Source organism: Alexandromys fortis, unplaced genomic scaffold, assembly GCF_014885135.2.
Source record: "Alexandromys fortis isolate MF-2015 unplaced genomic scaffold, M_Fortis_MF-2015_v1.1 scaffold_159, whole genome shotgun sequence".
Classification (NCBI taxonomy): Eukaryota; Metazoa; Chordata; class Mammalia; order Rodentia; family Cricetidae; genus Alexandromys; species Alexandromys fortis.
Window position 1 is genome coordinate 136,435 of NW_026068031.1, and position 15,168 is coordinate 151,602.

Consider the following 15,168-nt stretch of genomic DNA (forward strand, 5'->3'; position numbering starts at 1 on the left):
GCAGCAGATACCTACGGTGCATGCCACTTCAGTCCCCTGTGCCAAAACACGTTCTTAACTTCACTTCCCTGTGCCAAAAACGTGTTCCCCAACTTCAGCTAGTTAAACTAGACTGGGTGGGGACAGAGGGCTCCTCAGATTAGACGTCACTCTTGAATGAAACACATTCCATTGTCAGGTAAACAGGGAGGGTGTGGTAGAGGTGGACCCAGCCCAGCTTCTTTCCGGAGGGCTGAGCTCTGTTGTAAGAACTTGCTGTCTACCCGTCCAGTCCCTGACATTCCTACCCAGCAGAGGCCCCTAGACTGGCCTGGCACCTCTCTTCCTGGAACTTTCTCTGCTCACGTATCCTCTCCAATTCCTGCTTGTAGTTTGTGGGTGACTCACATTCTGGTCACCCCTCCTCTGGGAGGAAGGAATAAAGAAGAGGGGTGGGAGGAACTTCCCCTAGGATTGAGGGCACTCTTGCAAAGCTCCAGTTCTACTCCTATGAGTCGGGCTTTATCAGTCACCAGCTTACTATTTAGGGCAAGAGGAAGCTTCGAATCAAGAAGTCTGGGTCTCTGGAATATCTGGAGAAGTTAGTATCAGAGAAATTATCTCCAAGCTACTTTTTTTGTAACTGCTCTGCTAAATATAAAAATAACCTATATTTATTGCAATAAATAAGTTTAGAAAATTCTAAGAGCATTCTAAAATTATCCATGTTACGTTTACACAAACATCAAAATTGGTTCTTTCCCAGTTTTTCTGGTTTGCCTATAAAAGTGTGTTTTAAAAAAGATCTGAACATGTGTGTATGTACGTGTGTGTGTGTGTGTATACATACATACATATACATATAGGCATCTTTTTCTTTTTTTTTTTTTCAAGACAATGGTTTCTCTGTGTAGCCCTGGCTGCCCTGGAACTCACTTTGCAGATCAGGCTGGTCTTGAACTCAGAGATCCACCTGCCCCTGCCTCCGAGTGCTGGGATTAAAGGTGTGCACTATCACTGCTCTGCGGGGCCATTTTTTTTTTAAACTATTGTTTCCATTTCAATTATTTGAGGCAGAGTTTTATTGTGCCGCTCAGATTAGCCTCAAACTTGTGAGCCTTCTGCCTAAGCTCCCTTGACTGCGATATAGCCGCGCACCCACACTGGCTTTTGTCCTTGACAGTTTTTATGCCTTGCCTTTTAACTTCTCGTGGACACTTCCCTGTTTCCTCGATTACTCTGGAACAATCTTAATGGCTCTATTACAATCCAGTCAATGATAGACTTCTGAGCCAGGGATGAAGCAGGGTTTGCTTTCAGAACAAAGGGAGGCATGAGCAGGGTGCTCTATAATCACTATAATCCTATTGCTTAAGAGGCTGGGGCAGGAGTCTGAGGCAGCTTGGACTACACAGGAGACTGTCTCAAAAAACCAAAAGAAACAGAGATTGATATGAGAGGGAGCCATTTCATCATTTCCTCCCTCCCTCCTTCCCCCATCCTCACCTTTCTCCCCCTCCCCGCTTCATGTGTGTGTCCATGTACACATATGTATATGGAGGTCAGAAGACCCTGGGTATTATTTTTCAATGCCATCTGCCCGCCCCCTTTTGAGACAGACTTTCTCACTGGTTGGATCTGTGGCTCTCATTGTAGGCTAGCCTGACTGCCCAGGGAGCCCTGCCTACTCCTGCCTTCGTACCACTGGCATTACATGTACACACCACCACGTTCACCTTATGTGGGTTCTGGGGATCAAACTAAGGTCTAATGCTTGCAAGGCACCAACTGAGCTATTTTGTCAGCTGCTCTTCCATTCTTCAGGACTCTTAAGGACATCTCTATGAAACTGTCTGTGAGGCCCAAGTTCAGGTTCCATCCGGTCCATAGTACCCCCACAGCATCCCATCATCCCACTATATTTTACTAAATAGATTTCTTTGGACTGGCAAGATGGCTAAGATAATACGGCACTTGCTGCCAAACCTGATGACCTACGTTTGCTTTCCCTAGAACCCCTGATAGAAGGAGCAGATGGAGGCTTTTCTGTTCCCCTGCAATGTGAGCTCCGCAGCCTCTGCCTGACCCTGCCATCCATCAGCATCCCTCTTTTAGGCTCCTGTGGTCAGTCTGGAGTCTCAAGGACCCACTGACGCCTCTCACCCATGCCTTTTTTCTACAGCATCTTCCTGTGTCTCCATACTCTTTTCTAATGGGTAACATTTCCCTGGGAACAGCCTGGTTACTTAGACACGTGGTTTAATTGCAGAGAGAGTGGGTTACAACAAGTTACACAGGACCAGCACACCAGGAGTAACCACTATGACAGTTTTATTCAAGTCTCTGAGAGCCCTGGCGTTGGACCAGGCCAAGATCAGCATCACACTGTGATACACTGGGAAGCTTGGCCACAGAACCAAGCCTGCTTGGCATCCCTCGTCAGCAATGTACAGTACCTCGAAAGAAATGAAAAGAAAAAGCCAAAGGAAAGAACCTGATAATAAGCTTCCTTCAGGACATTTCCATCTTTAAATATTTCTGGCAACACACAATAATTTAAATTCCAAAGGAAATGGGGGCTCAAGGAGGGACTCTGGGTACACAGAGATGGGGAAGACCGACACAGGAGACTTGTAGTTAAGATACCGGAGGACGAGACAAACAGAACTTACACTTTCCTTTCTAGACTTAAGGGCCCTAAGGGGAGAAAGCCCTGAGAAAGCTTTTTCAGAAAACCAGGACCCAACCAATGCCTCCCCCGAGACTTTGAACAGAGTCTCAGACCTCTGTTTGTGGAGTTGTGGCTGTGGACAAAGGAGAATGGGGGGCAGGGGGAGCAGGACGTCAGTGAGTTCACCTCTCTGGATAGCAAGGCTCAAGGTGACAAAGGGGCAGCAGCAGCACTTCCCTAGAGGACAGGAGCTGGAGCAGGCTCTGGGAACAAAGGAAAGTGGAGTTGCAATGAGGAGCAACATCAGGGAAGCGATGAACAGGAATCAGGAAAGAGAAACCGAGCCTTAGGTGGTACTGGGAGGGAGGCGAGCTGGACATCCCAGCGAGCTCAGAATCCCCGCAGAACTGAGAGAAAGGTGAAGGAAGAAAGAGCCACCATCAGCAAAAAACGAAGTTTGCTGAGCTCTGGGGAGATCACAGGTCAGCCAGGGGACACAATTCCTTAGGAAGAAGGTGATTTCAGAAGTTACGCTGGTCCAAGCTGGGCGAATTTCACCTCAAGGCTTTTCAACAGTGGTCTAGAAATGTGACCACAGGCGAGAATCCTGTCTTAAACAGAGCAGATCAGCAACTTGCTTCCCAGCTCTGTGACTCCAGGATGTGTCTGTTCACACATCCGACTGCGGGGCACACTGCAAGAAGACACAAACGTCTGTGCATGTGTCCAGAGCCTCCTGCGTGGAAGATTTAGTGCTTTCTTAAGATTTGCCATTCAACTCCAGATCCGGCCAGGATAAATCCATGTCTCTGACAGTAAAGAAGAAAACAAAGGCATATGCCTGTCCTATCAGCAGTTGGGAAGTGGAGGCAGAAATATCAGAAGTACAAGGTCATCCCGGGCTATGCAGCAAGTTTGAAGCCTGTCTGGGCTACATGAGACCCTGTCCGAAGTAGTAATAATAATAACACTAATAATAAAAAAAATAAAAGCCATAGCAGACATGGCCTTCAGTGGAGGTAGAGCAAATGACTCGAGTGAAATGCCGACGGGGCAGGGGAACAATGGCCGTGAACCTGACACTGGTGGGGCTGTGAAGGAATTATTTAGAAGACTGGCTGGGCAGGGGCAGAGATTAACATGGGGTGGGGAGAGGCAATGACGACGGAAAAGCGCCCATTCACTCGCTTCTGAGATCCTGGATGAATGAGGTCTATTCACTTCTAGAATTCCCAGAGAAGCTGAAGTTAAGAATTCACAGGCTTCTCTCTCCGTGACCACTTTCCCTCTCCTGGAATACACAGATACCCAGAACGTGGCTTCCAAGAGCCTGAAAGATAGCCAGTGAACATGAAGGAAGGAAAAGACCCCCAGCTACAGTGCCAATGTTGAGAACTGAAGGCTTCACTCTTGTATTTGAATGCAAGTAAGTGCTCCCGGGGGTGGCGGGCTGCACTCAGAACGTGCTGTGTGGGGTAGCAATGAGAGTAAACATAAAGCCTACGTCAAATGCCACACTCCTATCTGGAGATCCAGGAGAGGCAGGCAGGGCCCATCCCAGGTGGAGGCGAGTGAGGCACTTGTATTAGATACAAACCCCAAAGGCATGTTATAAAAAATAAAATTAAAAAAAATCAATAATCAAAGGCTAAACCATACTTCAATGTAACTGAATTTTCTAAAATGCCAAAATTAATAAAAAGCATCCATGATGAGACCAGTGCTCAGCCTAAAGGCTGCCTGTGCGGGTAGCAAGGTGTGAAGGAGTTCAGGAATGAGGGTAACACAGAACTTTTGAAACACCATACCCCTCCCATGGGGTCTTCACATCTCAGGGCTTCCATCTGTCCTGTCCCAGAGGAAAGGCTGGTCTCTGAACACTCTATTTGTATTGGGATTTCCCACCGGGAGACACCACCTAGCTGTCATGTCCACATCTGACAATCAAATGTGAGCGCAATCAGAAGGGAATTCAGGGGCAAGGAAACCGGAGCAGTGTGGACCTCCCACTTAGACAACTTCATTCAACCCCCAGGATCTTCTCTTTCCAACACAAGACTCCAGGGAACGAAGGGACCAAGGCAGTAAGAAATCAGGAAGGAGCAGTCAGTCCCAGGGCAAAGCTCAAGAGAACCCAGTCTCCTAAAGTCTATGGCTTCCCAGGAGCTTAAGGAGGCCTGGGTAGAAATGGCCAGAGAAGGCAATGAAAAGTAAAAGAAACTCACCTGGTCTGCAGAGCCAAGCAGGAGCCCGGGGCTGGGTTAGACTAGTTAGACCCATATTAATTAGCCTCAATCAAACAAGATTCCAGCTCCTGGATTCTGTCCTCCAACTCAGTACCAGAGATACTGAACCTCCATGCAGCAATGCCAGGAAGAGGCCAAGGAGAAGGGCGTTTCCCCTTTTTATGTGCAGATTTTATTATAATTTGTGAACTAGGAAAATATTATATTGCCACCGGGAAATGTTTCCAACAACAGTTGTATCTTGACAAGAAGTCATTCTCAGGTCAAGTCGAGGACAATGACAAGTCATACATGATTGAGCCATATGGCCAGTGTTGGCCTTTGACCTCCACTTATACGTCCATTCACACTTTTTTCTACCAAGGAAAGCAATCTTGCATGATGGAGCTATCTACGCTGGACTTGGTGCTCTGACACCACACACTGAGGAGACCGGCTCTTGCTGTGCTGCCCCAGGCTGACATCACACCCGAGGCTGAAGCAAGTGTCCTGCCTCGGTCTCGAGTAGCTGGCTTTCCAAGGATGCATCACTAGCTGAACCTAGCTTTTACAGTTAGGAGGGTTTTTAATACGACAGTGAGCATCACTCGCAGCTCACAGGAGGGCTTCTGAGGGCCACATATTGGCAAATTTGCAACTTAAAAATGGACAGCTTAAGACGCCAGGTTCTTGCCACCAACTCCCTGAGGGCCACTCTTACCTCTGCCCCTGAATCTAGTCTGGACAAGTCCTTAAGACAAAGTCCAGTACTTCACCAACAAGTAGGACCTGCCTCTCTTCCCAGGTCTTCTAAAAGCAATGAGATGGGTGCTTCTGAACTGTAACACCGTGCCATTCCCCCAAACCAATCCAAAGGCACATGATCAAATAAACACATGATCAAATGGTCAGGGTTCTGCATCCATGTCCACAGATGGACACTTATACCCTGAGGTGTCCACCCACAGCCACCCAGGCTTCAGAGCCCACTGTTCTTTTTCTCTGCTAAAAGGAAGCTTGATATTGGTTGGTCTTTGCCTAGCATATGGGAGGCCCAGCTCTGGGGGTGGTGAATAGCAGAGGAAAGAACAGAAGAGATGAATTTCATGAAGTAAGAATGACCCTTCTCAGCCAGGCAGTAATGGCACACGTCTTTAATCCCAGTACTCAGGAGGCAGAGACAGGTGGATCTCTGTGAGTCCAAGGCCAGTCTGGTCTACAGAGTGAGCTCCAGGACAGTCTACAAAGCTACAGAGAAACCCTGTCTCAAACAAAAATAAAAACAAAAGAAAAAAACAAAAAGAAAAAAGAATGCCTTTCTCATGGGGCAATTAGTGTCTACAACGTGGGGGGGGGGGTGGAGGCAAAAGCTTGGAGAAAGGGGCAAGTCTACACAGCTGGCAATGTCTGTGTCCCTGAGCAACAGCCTGAGGGTCAAGGGGCTTTGTGAGGAGCATCATACTTTGGCACATGATGTCCCATGGACTAGGAGCCACTTTCCCAAAGGTTCTTCCAGATCTGGTTTGATTTCAGACTCTTATCAAATCTGACCCTAGGGATGAGCCTAAAAAAGCAGAGACAGCAAGCTGCCACCAAACTCCCATCTCCTCAATAAAACACAAACGGTAAGAACATCCAGATGACCAGGTTAAGAGAAGGAGGGAATTGGAAAATAAATGATGCTATTGTCACCTGGGCTACATAATCTGGTGGAAGAGCATATGCCGTGTTAAGCCAACCCCAAATCACTCTTCTTCCAGAAGCCAAAGGCTAAAGCTAAGGGAAGACGCCTTGAGGCGAAGGTGGTGAGAACCACACTGCTGGCTTCAGCGTTCAGCTGGCAAGGGAAGAAGCTATTGGCAGGGAGCCACAGCATATCACACCCTCACAAGGGAAGGATATGGTGAAGGGTTTTACAAGGAAACCTGACAGGGGTCAAGACACTGGACTGAAGTCATGCAAGAAAAGCAGAACAGGGGAGTAGGGCCAACTTGTGTTGTCTCAGAGCCTGGGGGGGCCAGACTCAATCATTCAGAGTCTGTCTGTCTGTGTTTTTGAGACAAATGTTTCGAATGTGAAGGAAAACGATGTCATTCTGTAAATGTCAGAAGAAAAAGCTAGCCCTGTTCTGAGCTGTCCAAAGGCAGGCTATTGTTACTACGATGCCTACCCAATCACAGGATGTCAGGAGCATCCACTACGCTTCCTAGAAATAGCTGTAAGGGTAACGCAGGCATCTACTCAGTTCTTAGCCATACAGATTCCCCAAGGGTAAGCTCTGGAAAGTGAAGACCTGAGGAGGAGACACAGCAAAGAACAGTCCCTGATGCTGTTAGCAGCCCCAAGATAATGATTCTGCTCTAAGTAGAAGGCAAGTCTTTGAGGAAAGGGTGGTGAAAGAAAAGGGAGAAGCTGGCTAATGTCACTCAAGTGGGTTTATTCACAGCTACCAGGCCTGTTCCTAACCATGACCACAGATGGAGGGAACCTAAGTCACATAAACTTCCTTAACGTGCATCCCATCTCTAGGCTCGCACGGAGCTGAAGAGGAAATCACCCTCACCACGCACACATCTAATGCATACTCCCAACCCCGCCTTCTCGTCTCTCAGGTACAATCATTTCTTTAGTAAGGCCTTCTTCTGTCTGAATGCTGGGTGGACAAGTAAGAACTAGAGTCCACCTGCCACTCAATGGCAGGTCATTGTGATGCGGAATACGCTGCATCTGTAACACTATGTCTTTCCCAGAAAGCTGGCCACAATCAAACACGGACAGGAAAAAAACCCTGCCTGGGGCTGGAGCATGGGCTGGAGTCAGCTGCAGTCTGCCTCAAAGCCTTAGTGCGTCCAAGATGGGTAGATGTATTTGTAGCTTAGGAATAGGGGTTTTGAAAGATCCAGGGAAGGGCACACAACAGACTATCTAGTCCTCAAGAACGAAGCATCATCACCGGGTTGGGTGGCACTACTGAGAGGGTTCACAAGCTCTCCTCTCCTAGCTGAGGAGTCAGAGCACAGGGGAAAGGGGAAGCGCTTACATTCTCATTTCACGGAACCAAGAGGAAAGAGGAGATACTCAGCAAAACACTGGCTGACACCGCCAGCACCGCTTCCTTGTTGGAGACTAGGGGGCTGCAGGGTCAGGACAAAGGGCAAAAGGGCTCATAAAGAACTTGTGGAAACCAATGTCCTCTCTTAGGTGCTCCCCAGGGCAGGATTTCTATCAGTTACAGAGAAGAGCAGTGATAAAATCTGCCACCTGTCCCATGTGCACCTAATCCTTCTGGGCATCTAGGCAGCAAAGACAGACTCCAACACCACTGGGGACTGGCTGTTACTGTCACCTAAAGGCCACAGTGCACATACAACACAGGGGGCTCAGAGGAAGTGGACAGTGAAGGAAATACATGAGAAATCTTTAGATGAAGCTTAGTATTCAAGTTCAAGAAACAAATACTAAACAAGTCAGCACTAGCCTCATCCGGCTGGTCTCTGCTGTCTAGCTCACAGTGCAGGCCCAGCACAAGGGCTGTCTGTGCTAAGACAAAGGTGGCCTCAATCAGGTGCCCACCAATGGACCACTGAGGGCCTGAAGAACTGTATCATGCTACTGCCTCCAAACACCCAAAGGTTATTACTAAGGGATCCCGTTCACTTCAAGGGCATCACAAAACGCACAAGTCCAATGAAGAAATCCCCACAGTTCCACATCCCAAGGTCCAGGACACACCCCCATATGTTTTCCTGACACACTTCAGCTGTGTCTGTGAATCACCTATGACCTAAAGGCCACTGATTCCGGAACTAGAGGAAAGAACAGAGTCTCAACTAGACAGGTACACGTAGGCACTGTGTCTGACCTCAGACCTGGCATCAGTGAGTGCGTCTCCCAAAGAGCTGTTCCTGAGATGAATATGCTTATATTCAAACCTGGTGTAGCCATGGCCTGAACCCAGGGGGTAGACAGAGCCATTCAATAAGCGTTGATTTCTGCCTTTGTTTCTAAAACCCAAACCCAACCCAAACCAAGGAGTGATTCGAGCACCTTTCTACCCACCCTGGCTGCTTCCCCTGACTGCCTCCTCAGCTCTCAGAGATTTGCACAGGTAGGCAGTTCCAGGTCTGTCAAGCCCTCTGGCCCTCACAAGGCCAACTTGTTCCCGTCAGCTGGCACAAAAGGACTTAGGACACAAGACACTCGATACCAAAGGAGACACCGAGTCATGGGAAGAGCGGAAGACAAGCCAAATGAACCAATCATAGCGCATCAGTACCAGTGTGTGGACAGTAGAACTCACGGCTGACATAGGGGCTACAGGACAGCTCTGGCTGAGGAGAAGAGGCAGTGGACAGATGTGGCTGATGACTGCAGTGTCACCCTCAAGATGAGGAAGACTGGAGGGTGGGGACAAGCCCTCCCTCTCCTGCACAGCCAGAGCTGACACAGCCCCTCCAGTGCACATGGGGAAAAGATCCTGCAGGGCAGGAGACCCTCTGCAGTGGCTGGCCCTGTCTCCATCCCTTCCATCTTCAAAGTGCATTCTCAGTGCAAGGAGGAGGTCTGGATCCCAGGGGGCCTAACCGAGACAGGGCTGTGCCAGCCAGCTCCCTCCATCTCCTCGGGCGTCCCCCTTGCCCACCCTGACCCTTCTGACACTAAGACCAGAACTCCTGCTGGATCTCATAGGGGGAAGGCCCATGCGTGTTCAGTTCTGCTCTGCACAGGGGCACCGTGCTATCCTGGCTCTGCCCCTCTGCATCCAGGTCCAGAAGCGTCCGCTCAGCGGGGGGCAGTGGCCCTGCTTGTAGAGGGAGCAGAGCTGGGAGTCCAGGCCGCTCTTCTACGGTGCTGCTGCTGCTGGCAAAGCAGGAGTCCAGGTTGCTGGGCGTCTCCGTGCTGGAGCTGTTGGCTGGGGAGGCGCTGCGGGCATGGCTGGGGGACACAAACCACCAAGGGTCCAGCCGCTGCCGGTTGGCAGAAGGACGTGGCCGAGGCAGAAACTCCAGGGTCTTGGGTCTCTCTAAGGTGGAGTCCCCTTGTGTGTTCCAGCGCCTTGGAGTTGGGGGGAAGACCACATTGGGGTCAGGGAGACGGGGGAATTCACCTGGGTCTCGGCTGGGACTGGGAGTTTTCAACATTCCTGGTCAGGGAGACAATGGGGAAAGACATCAGATGATGGCATTGTATTTCCAGGCAAGATGAGCACCTCCCCCATATGCCTAGGCACGTGGGTCAAAGGAATTGAATGTTTAAAGAACACCTACTGTGTGTCATGCAGTGTGCTGCGAGGGGCTAGGGATCTGGCAGTGAACTAGAAACCACCTTGTCTTGGGTCTAGTAATAGTAACATATAGGGGGTCACATGTATAATGAACTAATTTAAGACCGATGCTGGGAAGGACTCTTAAGATGGTCCCCTGTGTTTGTGAATAAAGTTTTATTGGGACATATTTTGGATGTACTCTAGCTGCTTTCCATTTACAGTAGTATGGCTGAGTAGTTTTTTTTTTTTTAAACTACTTAACTTTTTAAGAAACTTATCCAAATCTACAAAATCCAAAATATTTACCATCTGGTCCTTTTCCAAAATAGTTTGGGGGCCCCTATTTAAGAGAATGCCTGTCGGTCATGTATGTAATGATCACATGGCAGGGAAAGAGCTAGCAAAAAACATAAAGGTGATTTATGCTGTCCTTATTTCTAAAGGGGTCACACACCCAGGTACAACAGACCTAAGGAGCAAGAGTCAGACACACAGTGGGGTAACAACTGTCGTGCACACTTAAGTCTCACCAAAAGGAAGTGACCACGTTTGCTTCTCTGACTAGACTAGGGGCTGCTTCTTAGCCAGACTTGGGTCTTTTAGGGAGCAAGGGATGGGGACAGCAAAGTCCTAGGTTGAAAGTACGAATTCATCGGAGTCTCAGGGGTCAGATGCAAGGCAAGCGTGTGCGCATGGACAGCCACCCACTGGACATGTCTCCAGGCCTGAAGGGGCAGGCGTGACTCAAGGACTGGCAATGAAGAACATAATGGGTGGGTGGCAGCCGACCTTAGGTGTGTGTCTGAACTAATGCTGTAATGGCACAGGCCCAAGTGTGTAACAGAAAACACCCTTCCTAGGTGTGGCAAAGATCACTTCCTTGTAGCTGAGAATCTTCCGGGAACAATAAGCTTGCCTGCTGTCCCCGGATGATGGAATGACTGCCCTGTGCCAGAGTGGATTCTTAGCATGCCTCGGGCCCGCGTCTGGCTCTTTCTACAACCAGCCTGTCTCCTTTCAAGATCAGGAGAAGATGCCCATGGTGCAGGGCAGAGAGAAGTCAGCCAGCTCTGGACACCCTGCCAATCCCAGGTCATATCTCTTGCATGGTTGAGCAAGAGAAGAAATTCAAATTTCTTTGGGGTTATCCAAATCCAGAAGTAGAAAGAGGAAATGAGTCACCTACAAACATCTTTACTCCCTGGGGAGCCGCAAAAGAAGCAAAGAGAAAAGAGGAAGTGGCCAGAACTCACCTGTCCCAGGACTGGGGCTCATTCCATTGCTGGAGGGGCTCCGGCTCGCTAGTGCTGGGGGGGCTCCTGTTGGCTTAAGCGCCCCATCAGAAGGAGTCCGCCTGTGACCACTTGACTGTGTAGGGGCTGTGAGGGTGACATGGGTGGGAGTCAGGGACTGATTAGGGTCTCGCTTGAAGCGCTCCACTCGGACATTAACGAGAGGGTTGTGTGTGCACGAGGTGAGGGGTGGAGCTTCAACTGGACTGACTGGCATTTCATACACAACGATCTCATCACTATCAGAGCGCAGCAAGGAGCGGGTAGAGTTGCATTCGGAGATGGAGGAGAGAGAGAGCAGTGTCAAGGAGGCGGACGGGTCTCCTAGCAACATCATTGGCTCCTCCTTCTTGAAGAGCTTTCGGGAAGGGGGGCTGGTACTCCGACGAGGGCGGCTGGCCCTTTGGAAAAGACCCTCGCGCTTTTTCTTCTCTTCTCGGACTGGTGGCTCAGGCTCCTCTGGGGGAAGCAATTGGCACTTGCCAGCTTCCAACAAGTCAAACCCTAGGCCTGTGGCTGCCAGAACAGCTCCACAGCCAAGCAGAGCCACCTCACAGCGCCGGTGGTGGGTCCCACTGCGTTTGAGGCTGTTGGTTGGCGTCAGCTGAGGGGTACTGGTGGCTGAGTTGACTGGGGTGAGCTCCTCATGAACTCCATCACTGGAAGGACCATCCCCATCCTCTCCACGAGGAAATGGGATACAGAGGTAGGACTGGTTGGGCGAATGCTGGAGATGACGCTCTCCATTTCCCGGGCCTTCACCATCTTCATCCTCTGAAAACAAGAGAAACAGCAGAGAAATACAGAATGAAGAGTCTGATCCTTCTCCCGACTCTGCCAGAGATACAGGGCATGGAACTGAGCATGGAGCCAACGGGACTTGTTTTCTGCCACTCAACTGAGACCAGCATGGGAAACTCATCTGCATTCCAGAGCCCATTTCCCTATTTGCAGAAAAGTAGATCTGCTAATTTGCGGTCTCCTTCATAGGGACTCCTCCTTTGAGTGCGGACATAATGCCAGAGACAATCTCACATACCTTTAGCCCCATGGGTACTCTTACAAGAACTTGCAGTATGCATTCCCAGAACACTAGATAAAAGAAACATTTCTAATATTTTTGTATCATAAAACTGGAAGGGCTTTGAATTTCTAGCACAATGCTTAGCAACATGTCTTAAAGTTGGTCTGCACAAGAAGTCAGAATCCTCTACATGGGTGAAGGGCAATCTCTTCAACAGATGGGCCGATTATGACTTGGAAATCTACAGAGAAAAGAAAACTGGAGGAGCTTCTAGAGAACTCAGCCACCATTCATAGCCAGAGAGCCACATTGGAAAGGCTTGGAAAAGGGAAATGTCTGGTTCAAGTCCTCAACCTTGCACACTGCCCTGGGGAAATGACTGCTGAACTCTTGGGGCAGGAAGCCAAAGATAGGTTCCATGGCTATAATACAAGGGAACTGCTTTAGGAAGAGCTAGTAAAATGGAAGTGACAGAGTAGGCGATCAGAGGCAAGGAACAAAAAATAAGACAAAACCTACACATAATACTAGGAATCCTTAAACAATCCTGGAAGTCTGGCCATGAATTCTCTAAGAAAACGAAAAAAAAAAAAAAAAAACCACTTACCTATTTCCATAAGACTGGTGAACCCAGGTAGAGCAGGGCTATTCCTTGGGCCCTTCCCCAAGTTGGGGGCACTGGATGACCACTGTTTGTATCCATCTACCAGGGACTTGAGGCTGGAGGGATGAGGAGGAGATATGTCAACACTGGCTATTTCTCTTACTCTAGCCTCCATGGGCATTCGGGAAATGTCTGTCTACGCTGAAAAGCCATGGGGACCAGACAACTCGTCCTGAGCCCACCTATTTCACAAACAAGTGCGCATGCTCTAGGAGATGAAAAGCGGTGGTTTAGCGCAGTCCTCACATGCTGTGGAGCCATGGAAAGATCGAGTGAGCAGGCGGGCAAGCAGAGTTAAGGACTGAGCTTGTGGAAGATCTTGTCTGAGCCATTCTTAAGGGAAAAGCATTCAACCCCTAGGCTCTAAACACAATACACTCATAACATTACAAGTATTTCAATGCAAACACCTGCAGTGCAAGGCAAGCATGGGGCAGATGAACCAGCAGAAATGGCCTGGGCCACTCCACTCATAATGTTTCTTAGGTTCTCCTTCCACGCTTCTTTCTCGCATGCTTAAGCTTCCAAAGCCCTTCACTCTTCAAAAGGAAAAAAAAAAATCAAGCAATAAAGTGGCACCAACCCAGTGACTTGGGACAGAACTACACAGGGAGGACACTATGTGGCATTCAAGCCAGCCGTTTGTCTGGACATGGAGACAAAGAAACCCTGCCGTCAGCTCACTGGGCAAGCCTGGTAAACCTCCAGAGACAGAATGGATTCCCAACAGCTCCCTTACAAAGAGGGATCTGAGGTCTGGAAGCACTGGTCTTTGCCCTAGAGAGCAACAAAAGGGAGCACTGAGGACTCTTGAATGCTATGGTGGTACTGAAAGCCTAGCCTGTCAATCACTGGGGACTCTACCCGTCCACCTGAAGCCTGTCTCTCAGAGTCCCAAGCCACCAAAGGGAGGGAGAAGGATCCCTTTTTGCCCCAGTCTCAGAACTCTATTTTAAGTGCTGTCAGCCATAAAAAACTATTCAAGGATATATAGCCAAGTGGCCTTCTCTAGACACAGAAACTGGGGTGGGTCAACAGAGGGACTGTCCCAAGGTGCACAAAGGTACTGCTCTTAAGAACACAATCAGCTCCTCCCTTGCAGTGATGAGAGATGAACAAATGAAGGGAAGGGAAGGGCAGCTGCTACCAGCACAGCTTATGGTGGAGGCCAGACTCACCCCAAGTGGAAATGTGCAGACTCTGACGGGGTACTTAAGCCATTAGTTTTTTCCCGTCTCTGAGGGGATCTTCAATGAATAAAGACAATCAGCAACAGGCAGTGCAGACCATCGTCAGCTCACCCTCTCCCAGCCTCAGGCTGCCCAGGCTGGACCAGTTAGGTGGCCTGTCCAATCAGCAAACCCACCCCAGGAAAAGAATGCCATACTGGAGCTGTTTCAGGCCCATGCCCTTCCAATGTAAGGGACAAAGGCCCCTGATGGTCAGAGGGCAACTGCTAGGGGCTGTGAATCATAAATACCCCAGCTGCCTACAGTGAACTATTTTCCTACAGATATTCACTGTTGGATAAAAGGGGAGACAGGAATCTTCTTTTCTGAACTCAAGGTTTGTCATTATAAATTTTCTTCAGTCATCAGGCACTGAAGTTAGGAAATGCTATCATGGAGAAATCGCTAACATTTCTGATATCAAAGACATCTGGACTCAAGTGTGCTAGAAAACACTTTCGTTTCTTCAATAAGAAGTGAGAATAATGAAAAATCAAAGCACATGCTCCCTAATTGTCTCAAAAGTCTGCAAGGACAAATCTACATAAGGAGAAAGAAAAGTGAAAAGTTAGCATTTAGTAGTGTAAAAAAGAAGACTGATCTATTATTAAGACAAAAACCAAACAAAAACCAAACCAAACCAAAAACCAAAATAACAACAAAAACTTTAAGTGAAACAGAACCAAAAAATTCACTAGAATCCTATCTGATAAGAGGAAGGGTCTTGTAAGAAAGGGTCGAGTGGGAAGGGGAGAGGGGAAAGTGGTGCGGGAGTAAGAAAAACTATAATGATCTATCTATATGAAAATGCTACAAAA

General features: G+C 48.8%; 1 protein-coding gene across 1 annotated transcript in view; it reads right to left on the reverse strand.

Moving 5' to 3' along the window:
* Nucleotides 1–2,293: 2,293 nt before the first annotated feature.
* The window catches only part of Map3k9 (mitogen-activated protein kinase kinase kinase 9), a 74,744-nt gene continuing 61,869 nt past the window's right edge, over nt 2,294–15,168 (reverse strand). Inside the window, 3 exon segments of the mRNA XM_050164639.1 lie at nt 2,294–10,018; nt 11,395–12,207; nt 13,065–13,177. Of these exon segments, the coding sequence (XP_050020596.1) occupies nt 9,534–10,018; nt 11,395–12,207; nt 13,065–13,177 (1,411 nt within the window). The 3' untranslated portion in view covers nt 2,294–9,533.